The sequence below is a fragment of the Neurospora crassa genome, linkage group V, assembly GCF_000182925.2.
Source record: "Neurospora crassa OR74A linkage group V, whole genome shotgun sequence".
Lineage (NCBI taxonomy): Eukaryota > Fungi > Ascomycota > Sordariomycetes > Sordariales > Sordariaceae > Neurospora > Neurospora crassa.
In genome coordinates, this window is record NC_026505.1 from 462289 (window position 1) to 473987 (window position 11699).

At 51.0% G+C, this 11699-nt stretch overlaps 2 protein-coding genes across 2 annotated transcripts; one reads left to right on the plus strand and one right to left on the minus strand.

The window, feature by feature from the left end:
- Positions 1 to 4990: 4990 nt before the first annotated feature.
- On the minus strand, positions 4991 to 7021 carry NCU07742 (poly(p)/ATP NAD kinase). Its single transcript, XM_953100.3, has one exon. It carries the CDS (start codon positions 6798 to 6800, stop codon positions 5289 to 5291), a length of 1512 nt encoding a protein of 503 aa, XP_958193.1. The 5' UTR covers positions 6801 to 7021; the 3' UTR covers positions 4991 to 5288.
- Positions 7022 to 7294: 273 nt separating this feature from the next.
- Positions 7295 to 9882, plus strand: NCU07741 (1-acyl-sn-glycerol-3-phosphate acyltransferase 2). Its single transcript, XM_953099.2, has 3 exons — positions 7295 to 8278; positions 8347 to 9036; positions 9145 to 9882. Exons 1-3 carry the CDS (start codon positions 8058 to 8060, stop codon positions 9518 to 9520), a joined length of 1287 nt encoding a protein of 428 aa, XP_958192.1. The 5' UTR covers positions 7295 to 8057; the 3' UTR covers positions 9521 to 9882.
- The last annotated feature ends 1817 nt before the right edge of the window (positions 9883 to 11699 follow it).

Consider the following 11699-nt stretch of genomic DNA (forward strand, 5'->3'; position numbering starts at 1 on the left):
GACGTCTTCACCTCCTAGCTTCTAAATAGTGGCACCCAGCAGAACTATTCTACCTTGCTGTATGCGTGTCCAGCTATGATAGATGGAGGACCGAGACAAGTCATGAACACGACGGAGTACGTGTGATGGCAGTGTCATGTAAATGATCGCCTGGCCTTCTTCACCATCACTTCTGTACAGCCGCTCGCAGTGTCTGTGATGAACTCGAGATCTTGCCGCGGTCACATCAGAGATGGTATTGAAAATTGATCGAGTGCCAATGAACGGATACCTCGTCGCCAACAGCAGAGGCTTCCCGTGGTGGATCTCAGGGACGGAGTGATGAGAAATCAAGCACTAGCGCATAACGTTATTCCACCACCACCGGCCCGCCGGGGAATAACGTCCGATTTGTTGTACACACAGTTACCCGCCACTTACCGCACACTGCGCTCCATGCCGAACCTGCGATGACAGGCGATTCTCTGGCATCACGAGGGCTGGGAGTGGAACAAAATTCGGTCAAATTCCACGGGCCATTTCCATATTACAGGGCCAACAGCATTCGCCCAAGGTTTAGTACACCTTTCGCAGCCGGCTCTACCTCCTTGGCACCGGAGATGCTGGATTTCGAGATCCCGGATACCAGGTGTCGAATATCAAAGGGAAGAGATTTTCATGACTGAATGACTCCACGGCTCTCTGCATGTTAGGATGGGCGCGGTATATTCTGCGGCTAATGAGGAGGCACGAAAGAGGTGGAATGATACCAATCGGAGAAAAGTTTGGAGATCTTGACGAGAGACAAGCTTTCTCTGTTCTTTGTTTATGCACAATCAATGTCATTTCTGCATGTACCATTCTAATTGTCCAGTCATTCCCCTCCAATTCACGTTCAACCCAGCTCCAGTTGGCTCTCCTGCCCCATTCCGTTTCGCCAGTGAGCCTACAAGTCGCCCAGCCCAGCCTTGTTCGCGAAGCCAGCCAGCCAGCAAGGGTGGATTGCGATCGATGAGTTGCGTGACAGGTACCAGTAGGCCACCGCAGCTGCAACAACAATCCTGTAAGATTGTGCCCGTGCAATCACTGCATTGTGTACGCACGCAATCAACACGCCGTCGACGTACGACATTTGAAGGATTTAGGGTTCTTAGCTCATCGCGATTCTAAGATAGTACTCTTCAAAAGAAAAACAAAATCCCGTCCAAGGGAAGAAGAAGCATTGAACATTGTGATTGGAGAATATGGAGGTTCTGGGACATAGGATGGCGATGTGGGATCTTGGACTGGGCGCTTGCGCCAGGGTAGCAGGGATTTTCAGGACGAGGGTGGTATTTACTTCACGATCGTGCAGCGTTAGGCGGCGCATGGACATTGCCTTTCTGAAGTTCGGGACAACCGATCACATGCTGGACATTCTACCCAAGCGCTAATACTTCTCAGATTAGGTCACTTTCGATCACAACATGCGAAACATATCAACAACACTGAATTTTGACACGCAGGCGCAACTCAGCTGTCACTCCTTCTTTGTCGGATGACCGCAGACGCAGCGGTGTGGACGAGAGCAGAACGCGAACAGTCGAAGCAGACCCGAGCTTGGGCAACGGGGCGTCGAAAGTCGCGACAGAGGCCACTGGCCGGCGCAGAAACGCCTCGAAAGTTGCAACAGAACGAATGATCCCAGTATCCCTCTCGGGCGCACTCCTACACCAAACGGCCAGACAGCCATCGACCTCCCCCTCCGACCCCTCGTCTTCGTCAACCAGCCAAGTACCAAAAGCACTCTACCCTACCGGTCTACTAGCAGCAGCACATCTCTCCAACGAGTTCGTTCCTGAACCAGAGCTCTACCCTATTAGTTACTACAGCCGGGCAAGTACCGCCTCATATATCAAGAAGAACTATCGAGGCAACAACGCGATAGATACAACGACATTCAAAACAATAACGCCTTGCGGCAGCAGTTGACCCTAGCGCAGCCGACCAACCGATGATATAATGACTATTTGTACGCTTGCTCGCAAGCTACTATACTACGCCGGCCGAATCCACACCACAACCCCCTTCGAGCAAAGAAAGCGCCCTTTACGACAAATGGTACAAGAGGAGGACATGCGTTGAGGCCCCGATGTGCTACGTCGATTGGGCTGATCCATAAATAAGGTTGCGGCTCCTCCAGTTCCCACAAGTCGAAGTAAGGGATACCCGGCTTCAGACGGCGACACAGCTCATCAACTACAAAGCCGAACAACACACACGAAAAATGGTGTCACAATCGAAGCAACAGCGATTAATCAACAAAACATGAACAAAGAGAACATAATAAGGGAGGATACTGTTCTCGAAAATAGGGCATCGGTGGGAGGTGTGGAACGTGAGGGAATACATCACGAAAGGGTGGAGGAATCATAGCGCTCGAACTCCACGCAACATTTGGACGCAATCGAACGCCCATTCGGAACATGCTGCACCGGCCGCACTTGACTGTTTCTGATAGTTATCCCAATCGATAATCGGTACAAGAGACGAAGCGACCCGCACGATCAGACGCAAAATCAAGCAATACGTCGAAGGGAAAGCCAACGTCGTGGCCGTTATCAATGCCGAGCGGATGTCGTCAAAACATGATCGACGACAAGAGCAACCATCCCGGTCCAGGACTTACCCTGATTGGCCGCGGTTTTCGAAATCGGAATAGGCACGGGCACTTTTTTCCATGCTATCAGCGCCGATACCCGCGCTCCCGTCAGCGCTATCGTACGATCGATCCATCACAACAACGACGGGAGCCTAGATTATGTGGAAACTTTTTGATGCGAAACTAGGATAGCTCGGCGCTGCGGGCCGTGCCGTGCCGTGCCGTGCCGTGTCGTGTCGTGTCGTGTCGTGCCGTTCCCCTCGCGCAGTTTTCGCCTCATATGTCGAGCTTCGCACTTTGTCATATCCTCGGTACAAAAGCTATTTGCCAAAACTTACAGGTATACAATCTGGGGAATCACGGGGAAATGAAGAGAAGAGAAGGCTGGTGACCAAGCACGGCATAGCACGGCACAGTGTCGCGTCGCGTATGTGCTTTGGGGGCTGAACTGTTTCAGCTTTCAGGTGTGGATTTGAGGCCCTTTCATTCAGCTTTTCAGCTGTCCCAACAAAAAGAGCGGGAACCTGGAATCCACTTTGACATGACACATCAAGAACGGAGTTGAATCCGGTCGTTGTGACAGGACAGAACAGAACAGGACAGGTTTTCAACATACGACGGCAGATATACTCGGGTCTGGTTTGATAAGCAACTGGTAGTACCCTAGTGTGGCTGGCTGTCTGCTCTGAACAGGTACCAGGAACATAGCACGTTCGACTTAACTGACTGGATACCAGGGCACCTAGTTCGCTTGCTGCCTAGTTCGTTCGTCCCTTCGTTTGGTCATTTGTCTGTTGTGTACTCGTGGACCCGAAAGATTACAAGTACCTAAGGTAGGTATGGACCATCATCATCTATCGGCCAGAGAAGATTAGCTACGCCCTATCTGGCATGGCATTGGCTGGCGATTTACACAAAGACAATATACTCGTTTTGCGATTTGGTGAGCTAGGTACTGGATTCTCGAAGCTAGAGGTACTTGACTCGTCGCTTGGTCGGTCCTCGCGAACATCAATGACAGCTTCGGAATCGTTAAATACCTAGGTACCTCTAAACTTACACTAGTTTAGAGATTGATGACAGCATTATACGAAAGGAGCAAGAGGAGACAAGACACAGATGGAGCTGGGCTGGGCGGTAGACATAGGTATGGTGGTTGCGCGTACCCGCAGTGGTACATTCCTCTCTGTAAAAGGGTTGTAATCTTCATAGAAGGAACACCCATCAAGACCATTGACACTCATATCAAGAACGGAAGCCGTAGATACCTACCTCTAGGTAGGTAAGTAGGTACTAGGCAGATGAAAAAAAAAAAAAAAAAAGAAACCACACAGTGACGAGTAACGCTGAGCTGAGCTGGGCTGAGCCGGGTCTCAGAGTTGAGATCTAAAATCTAAAAAAATTTCAAAAATCTAGGTAGAATCTGGTATGCAAAAATCTGGGTATCCAAAATCTAGGTATTCTAGTTCAGAGTGCCAGGGACAATAAACAACCTCTTGAGACGGAGCTAGGCTCTACTGATGTTTCCTAGAGGAAAAAAAAGGAAAAAAAAAAAAAAAAAAAAAAAAAAAAAGAAAAAGGAAACTACCATACCTAGGTACCTCTAAGGTACCTACCTAGGTACCTACCTACCTTACTACTCAGACACAGTCGTCAAGCTGGTGTAGGTAGGTAGGTAGAGGTAGGTAGAGGTAGGTATCTGATAGGAGTGGAGAGAGCTCTACAGTATTGACTGGCTGCACTCAAGGGATGGAAGTCTCTCTACTTGTTTCTCGGCGTGTTGTACCTCTGGAGGGTAGGTAAGCATTTCCATCGCCACTTTCTTTCTTTTTTTTTTTTTTTTTTTTTTTTTTTTTTTTTTTTTTTTTATAGTAATCTTTGACTTAATGTCTTTTTCTGGCTGGGGCTTGGGAAGCTGGAAAGTCCGCATTTTATCTACAAGCCTGTGCAGGTGTATGTACCTCTCTACCTATGTACATGTTGATGTGTTGATGTGCATAATGAGTAAGGTACCTAGAGGTAGGTACCTAAGTATAGGTACCAGGAGCAGCGGCATTTGCGTTTTCTACATGATAAGTTTTCTGATAATCTTGCTGGCATGATCAATGTCTTCTATCTACCTACCTACCTACCCGGGAGCGGGTTTGGTGTTTTCGATATTATGCGGATATAGTGAAGGTTAATATAGAGAATGGAAGGGATAAGAGGTAAGTAGGTAGTGTGGCTACAGACCACGGACAAGGAAGACTGTTACAATCAATACGGGCAGAAGTGAAGAAGACGGGAGCGTGATTGTGCCTGACCAGACAAGTGTAGCTGATAGAACGTAAGATGTTCATCTTGGAGCCAATGACAACTGGGACTGGAGACTTGAAAGGTAACGAAGGGGTATCAATGTTATTCTTGTGTTATTGTCGTGCTTTGAAACATACGCTCGACTATCGCTTGCTTGCTTGCTTGCTTGCTTGCTACAAAGTACTGAAAGTAAAACCTGCTCTTTCTGATTCCCGTATTGGCCTTCCTGTCACAGCGGTTCCCCACGCGCGGTAATCCTGACCTCATCTGACGGAATCGTCCCCCTCCTGTGCGGTAATTCGGGCTCTTTAGCCATGACACATACTCCTCCGACACTGAATTATCTGTTCTGACGTTCAGCAACCACCTGACTTCAATGCTGCCCCTCCGGCTCACCACTGCCAAAAGGATAATTGAACTTCAACAACTCATTCAACCCGCCCACCCAAGAATCGTCATCCTGCGCAATCCCATCTGTATCGCCTTTGGGACTGGACCGTATAACGCACGGTACGCCACCCCGCCAGCCGTGCTCAATCGTCTTCTCAAGCTGTTCTCCTTCCACACGGACTTCCATTCCGTGACTAACTGCCACCCGGCGCTTGCCATCTATGCTTACGGGTAACTCTCGCCCTCTGTTTCTCTTGCTGAGTTTCAGGACGACCTTGGTGTTTAACGGTAAAACCAAAGGCCGGAAAGAGAGCGAGCGCGGGCTGATGGGGGTGATAAGCAGGGATTTTACTAATGGGTGGACTATGCTCCCGCCTGCTGATAACGAGTAGGCAGTGGATCCTGTAGGCGTCGAGATGAGGATACCATCGGCTACGGCTTCGGTCAGGAAGTGGTTGTTGACGTATATGTCGATTATTGCGAGGTGGGGATGGGCGCCACGGTCGATGGACACTTCGTTGATGGCATGGAGGTAGGGGATCGGGGCCTTTTTGGTGATTTCTCCAGTGCCTGGGGCAGAAACAGGGCTAGGATAGATGATGTCGTCCCCCGGATCGGCTGTGGATGTCGGGAGGAGCTGTTCATTGATATTCCGGCCTTGGGCGTCGTATATGCCTACGCGCAAGCGGTGGCGCAGGAGGATCTTGGAGGCGCGATTCAGGCCCATACATTGGCCATTGCCACGGACGGTGTCCCAGGCGGGAGATTGCAAGGTGTCGTCGTCCTTGTGGGGATCGGTCAAGTGGGCGTTGGCGGCCTGGCGGGCGGCGACTTGCGTGTGTGGTTCCACCAGGTCCTCGACCGAGACGGAGCAGCCGCTCATGTAGCACTCGCGCCAGGCGCGCTTGTATTCCTGAAACTTCCACTCGCCGAGGAAGCCGAGAGTGCCCATGCTGAACCCAAGAATGGGAGGGACCTGGTGGTGCATGGAGAAGAGGCTGGCAGCGCGCAAGATGGTGCCGTCGCCGCCCATGGTGGTGACGAGGTCGATCTTGTTGGCGAAGAGGGTGGTGGCCTCGGCTGGGGCGGCCGTGTAGATGGGGAAGGGCAGCTGGTCGTGGATGGACTTTGCGACATGGCTTTCGAAGACGAGGTTGAGGCCGGGGTAGTTGGCGTAGATGTGTTTGGCGAACTCGGCGGCGGAAACGAGGACGTGTGGCGCATGCAGCTTGGGCATGAGCAGGACGTTGCGCGGCGGCTGGGGCCAGATGAGCGACAGCAGGGAAGAAGCCTTTGTCTGTTGGTAATGCGGAACTATGCGATCGGGCAGGGCGGCGATGTCGAGGATCTCTCTACGGGCGGCAGAGACCGAAAAGTGTCGAACTCCCCCTCGCGGAAGGCGGAAGACGGTCATCCGGGGTGGTTGTTTGGGGACCATGGCAGCGACGATGGAATGGACGTGGCGATCTCGAGCCAGAAAGAAGGGTCTCGACATGGTGACATTGTTCGATGGTGGTGGTGGTCGATATGTTATGAAGTGGGGAGAGTATTGGTTTATTCGGGTGCCGGTGATGGGGCACTATTAGAAATCAAGAAGCCATCGCAGTCCGTCGTTCCTGTTGGTTGGTGGTGTACAGTAATACAACTAAGTGGTGTCGGGTGGATATGGACTATGGATTTGGGCAGAAAAGAAGAAATATGGAAATGTTGATGGAGAAGATGTCTCGTCAGTCTCCAACTGTCTACCCTCCTCCGGTCTCCAACCGATTGCCTCCAAAAGCCGAACAACAGAAGGCCGCTATCGGGCCAATGGGAACCCACTCACATTCCCATCACTCCAAAAATCCAAATGCCGTCATAACGCCAAGCCTTTTTGGGAATCAACTGTGTGTGGTCCAAGCTCCCTTTATCGCCGGGGAGGTTGCTTCTTATCGGACTCTTGTTTCCTCCGCATGACCCGACCCGACCCGACTTCCCTTGGGTCCAGTCTTCTCTGTCTGCATGACACACGCCTGGGCAGTGACTGACCGTGGCTGGGCTGACGACAGCTGAAGCTCAGAACGAAGTGGAAGGACTTTTCGGGGTCGGGCGGCATCTGTCAACAATCCGACCGACCGACGTTACAACATCCAATCCGATGTTGCACGTTCCTGGATCGATGTCTGTCTGTCTGTCAGAATAGCTTCTCTCTGCCTTGTCCCTACCTACACACCTATTTTCCACATACAACACGTGTATACACAGACTATTCTATATCAAAACCAGCCTCTGCTGCCGCCCAGTGTCTACCATAGTGTTTGCTTCCACCTCTCTCTGTCTTGTCTGTTTACCTTGCTATTGTTTCACCTTCGTCTCTTCACCATCATCCATCATTCGTTGGTCCCACTGCTGCTGTTAGTTGGTTGCCTACGTAATCTACCGAGGTACCTAGGGTATTCGACTGGTCATCCCTCCACCACCTTGCCTTGTTCGTTATCACCGAACAACAGGCTGCGACTCAGCCTCCAACAAGCGCCCGCCCGGCACGCGCGGATCGGGTTTCAACACAACAACCGCAGGCTACCTACCTACTTCGTCCCTCTTTTTCTTCTTGTATAACTATTTCTCGGTCCTTGGTGACACCCAAACACTGTCGTTCCGGCTTGCTGCCTTTCAACACCGTGGCACATCACCATCATCATCCGAATCTCGACGCCGACTACCGATCCCTGGACTCAGGTTGTCTCCAACTAACCACACGGTCACCACCATCATGGGTGACCTCCGTCAGAATGCATCGTATCCGGACATTGCATCCGGCGATGCCTCCACGAACCCCAACCCAGACCAAGCTGGACTGCTCGTACAACCAAATGATGATGCGCTAAAAACAGTCCAGAATGCGCATCCATCGGGCAAGGAGAAGCATAACCGCTTAATACAGATTCTTAGGGGTGTTTCGCTGGCCATCTTCTTCACAGCATGTTCTGTTGGGTATGTCCACCGTGACGGGCTAGCCGTGGATGCACATTCATTAGCTGACTGACATCGATGTAATGCAGCATCGTCGCGACCCAGTTCCTCGGCGCACCACTGTACTGGATCAATCGCGACCTCTACTACACCTACATGGCCCTTACGAAAGAGTCCTTTGGCCTAACCATCACAACTATGACGCAGTGGTGGGGTCCCACGACCATTCGCATCAGCGGCGATGGCTCCGTCGCCGGCCAGATCAAAAAGACCCCCGACGGCCGTGTCGAGTTCAACTTTCCCGAGCGCATGGTCATGATCGCCAACCACCAGATATACACCGACTGGCTCTACCTCTGGTGGGTAGGCTACGCCAACGCGCCCCGCATGCACGGCTACCTCTACATCATCCTTAAAGAGTCGCTCAAGTACCTCCCCATTGTGGGCCAAGGCATGATGTTCTATGGGTTCATCTTCATGGCGCGCAAGATGTCGGTCGATCAGCAGCGACTGGCCTACAGACTGGGGAAGCTCAAGACCAAACATACGCATGACGGGAAACAGTATCTCAACCCCATGTGGCTCCTGTTGTTCCCCGAGGGAACCAACTGCACGCAAAACGGAAGAGACAAGTCCAAGAAGTGGGCGGATAAGATGGGAATCAAGGACACGGAGCACGTCCTCCTGCCGCGCAGTACGGGAATGTACTTTTGTCTAAAGGAGTTGAAGGGCACGGTAGACTATGTCTACGACTGCACCGTTGCCTACGAAGGCGTTCCGTAAGTTATCTTTTTTTCTTTCTTTTTTTTTTTTCTTTTTTTTTTCTCTTTTCTTTTTTTTCTTTCTTTTTTTTTCCATAATTCTCACTAACTCTGCCTGCTTACCAGCCGCGGCATGTACGGCGACCAATTCTTTACCCTCTCCTCCACCTACCTGCGCGGCCAACCTCCCAAATCCGTCAACTTTTACTGGCGCCGATTCGCAGTAGACGATATCCCGCTCGAAAACCAAGAGGAATTCGACGTGTGGCTGCGCGAGCGCTGGTACGAAAAGGATGCGCTGATGGAGCAGTACCTCACCACCGGCCGCTTCCCGCCTAGTCCGGCAACCAAGGAGGGAGGTCACGAGGGCCATTTGGAGACGGAGGTGCGCGCGAGACATCCGCTCGAGTTTTTGAAGATCTTCTCCGTGTTGGGCTGGGTGGGTGTTATGGCGACTACGGCAGTGCGGACGTGGGGGAGGGTGGCGCAGTGGACCTCGTGAGATCCTCAAGGGTACTCGTTAAAGCCACTGATGATCTGGCGAATATGGCATCAAGCATTCATCTTCTCCGATTACGGATTATGAACTGATGATACCCCCGCTTTTTTGGATTTCCTCGGCATAGCTATTTATTGCGAGAAGAACCATGTTTTTGGCTGGCGTTGGAAATAGTGGGCATAGGATAGGATAGGTGTGTCTGGGAGATTTGATGACGGCGCTGGTCTTCTTTTTGGCTTCTAGGGGTTCTGCGTATTGTTTCTCATACCCCTTCTGTTTACATGTTTAAAGTCTTCATTGGTGGCATTTTTTGCATTTTACCGTACCAGAATAAACCATAAACCAAACTGAACTTGTGTTTTTTTTTTTTGCTGGAAGGGACATTTGCTCCAATCACACACGGTGCGATAATTCAGGGGATAGACGGAGGACAAGGGAAAAACGCCACAGAAGCCTCAGGTGGTCTGATAATCGAAAGGTATGTCTCACCTAACCCATCAACCTGCCCAGCCCAGCCTTACGGGATCTTTTGTATGCCGAACAACGTGGATATTCCTAGCTGATGGCATATGGATTTACTTGGCATTGGTCTTGAGCCTCATGGACAAGTTGACATCCAAAAGAGTAAAGCACATTCACGTTGCCTTTGATGTTATTGGGACCGACTGCCGCAGCCTGCAACCGAATGTGCCCTGCACCCCACACCTACTTTCTACCCCACTGCACATGAAAGGAAGGAAGCAGGCAGGCTGTGTAGGCAGAAGGCACGTCTCATGCAAGCAGAAGCAAGCCATCACGGCACAGAAGGAGCTGAGGGCATTCCCAAAGTGATAGGCCGATGGCTGGTTGGGACCCCAGCTGGGCACGACGGGACTGGACGTCGGTGCATACCTACCTATAAACCCAGGTCCCCCGATACTTCAGGCCTTTGGCGCTAGCTTCCACTTCTCTCTTCCTCTTCAAGATCAACCACCTCTTCCAACTCTTTGGATATTCTCATTTTTTTGCCTCTTTACTTGCCTCATCCAAGCATCATACTTCACCAAATCATATGTCCGATTGAGCATGATACCTTCAGTTCCGATCCGTCACCTTCTCTTCTCTGGCTCCTACCCTTCACCTATCCCACCTCTGCTTGACCAGCCAGCCCTATGGAAACCGTGATGGATCGCCGACTGTCTTTTATCGCTGAAGAGAACGGGGAGGTACCCCAGGTCCTTCTTATCTTCGAAATCTGAATGACCAGGCTAACTTTAACTTTCTCACCTTCCTTCAACCTCAATCCCGCGCGGTCTCTTAAAAAAAAAAACCCGACAATCATTACCATGTTTGTACACACCGTCAACCTCCGATTACCGGCATAGGTCCAGATCCCCGTGAGTGGTTCAGTGGTGCCCCGGGACAATGTGGACCGAAGTTGTCACCAAGTTTTTTTCAGAGAGGGCAGATGACCATTCCATTTTGTGGTTCTTTTGTGGATTCCGTGTCCAATCGGTGTGTTTCCCGAATTTCAAGCCAGGGGTAAACCTCAACCCGGTTCTCTCATCTCTGAGAAAAAAAAGTTCTAGACCGTGGTCTAGGGGGGAGCTACCTTAGTGCCTCCATTCAGGTCTTTTCTTTTCTTTATTTCTATTTTTCCAGGGGGAGCTAGCGCAAGGTTTACGAAATCTTTCAAGGGCCTCAGTCCCCCCCCCCCCACTGTGATTCACCGCTACGCGCCTACACCATATGGTGCTTACTGCTGGTGTCTTGTCTTGTGGCATTTTGCGAACCAAGCAAATGAGTTTTAGTTTGGATGAAATTCGCAAAAGATTGTCCATTGCCGCGAGTCTCAGTTTGGCGCCTCATGAGATATTCAGGTACGTACGTAATCATCTGCCGTCGATCAATGCTAGAGGCTTACGTGTTTGGAAGTTGCTTGGTGATGCTATTCTCGGAGTAGGAAAATCCCGAGCGTCTGTCTGGCCGTGCGAGTCATCCAAGCGGAAGAAGGGACGGTGAACCCCATAGGAGGTATGGTAGGTAGAGGGTATCATGAACAACGTCCCACTATCACCCACACATAACTTTTTTTGTCGGTGAGACATCAACCGACGCGTTCCCTTGGGGCCTCGAACACCCGTCACCCACCTGGAGCGAGCAGTTCCTTATTCCCTCCGCTCTTTCCCTATCACGCTTCAAG

Bases quoted from the DNA above. Each gene is read 5' to 3' on its own strand.
- NCU07741 (XM_953099.2), top strand. From the start codon at position 8,058: ATGGGTGACCTCCGTCAGAATGCATCGTATCCGGACATTGCATCCGGC. The intron at 8,279-8,346 runs GTATGTCCACCG...GATGTAATGCAG, and splicing joins TTCACAGCATGTTCTGTTGG to CATCGTCGCGACCCAGTTCC. The intron at 9,037-9,144 runs GTAAGTTATCTT...CCTGCTTACCAG, and splicing joins GTTGCCTACGAAGGCGTTCC to CCGCGGCATGTACGGCGACC.
- NCU07742 (XM_953100.3), bottom strand. From the start codon at position 6,800: ATGTCGAGACCCTTCTTTCTGGCTCGAGATCGCCACGTCCATTCCATC.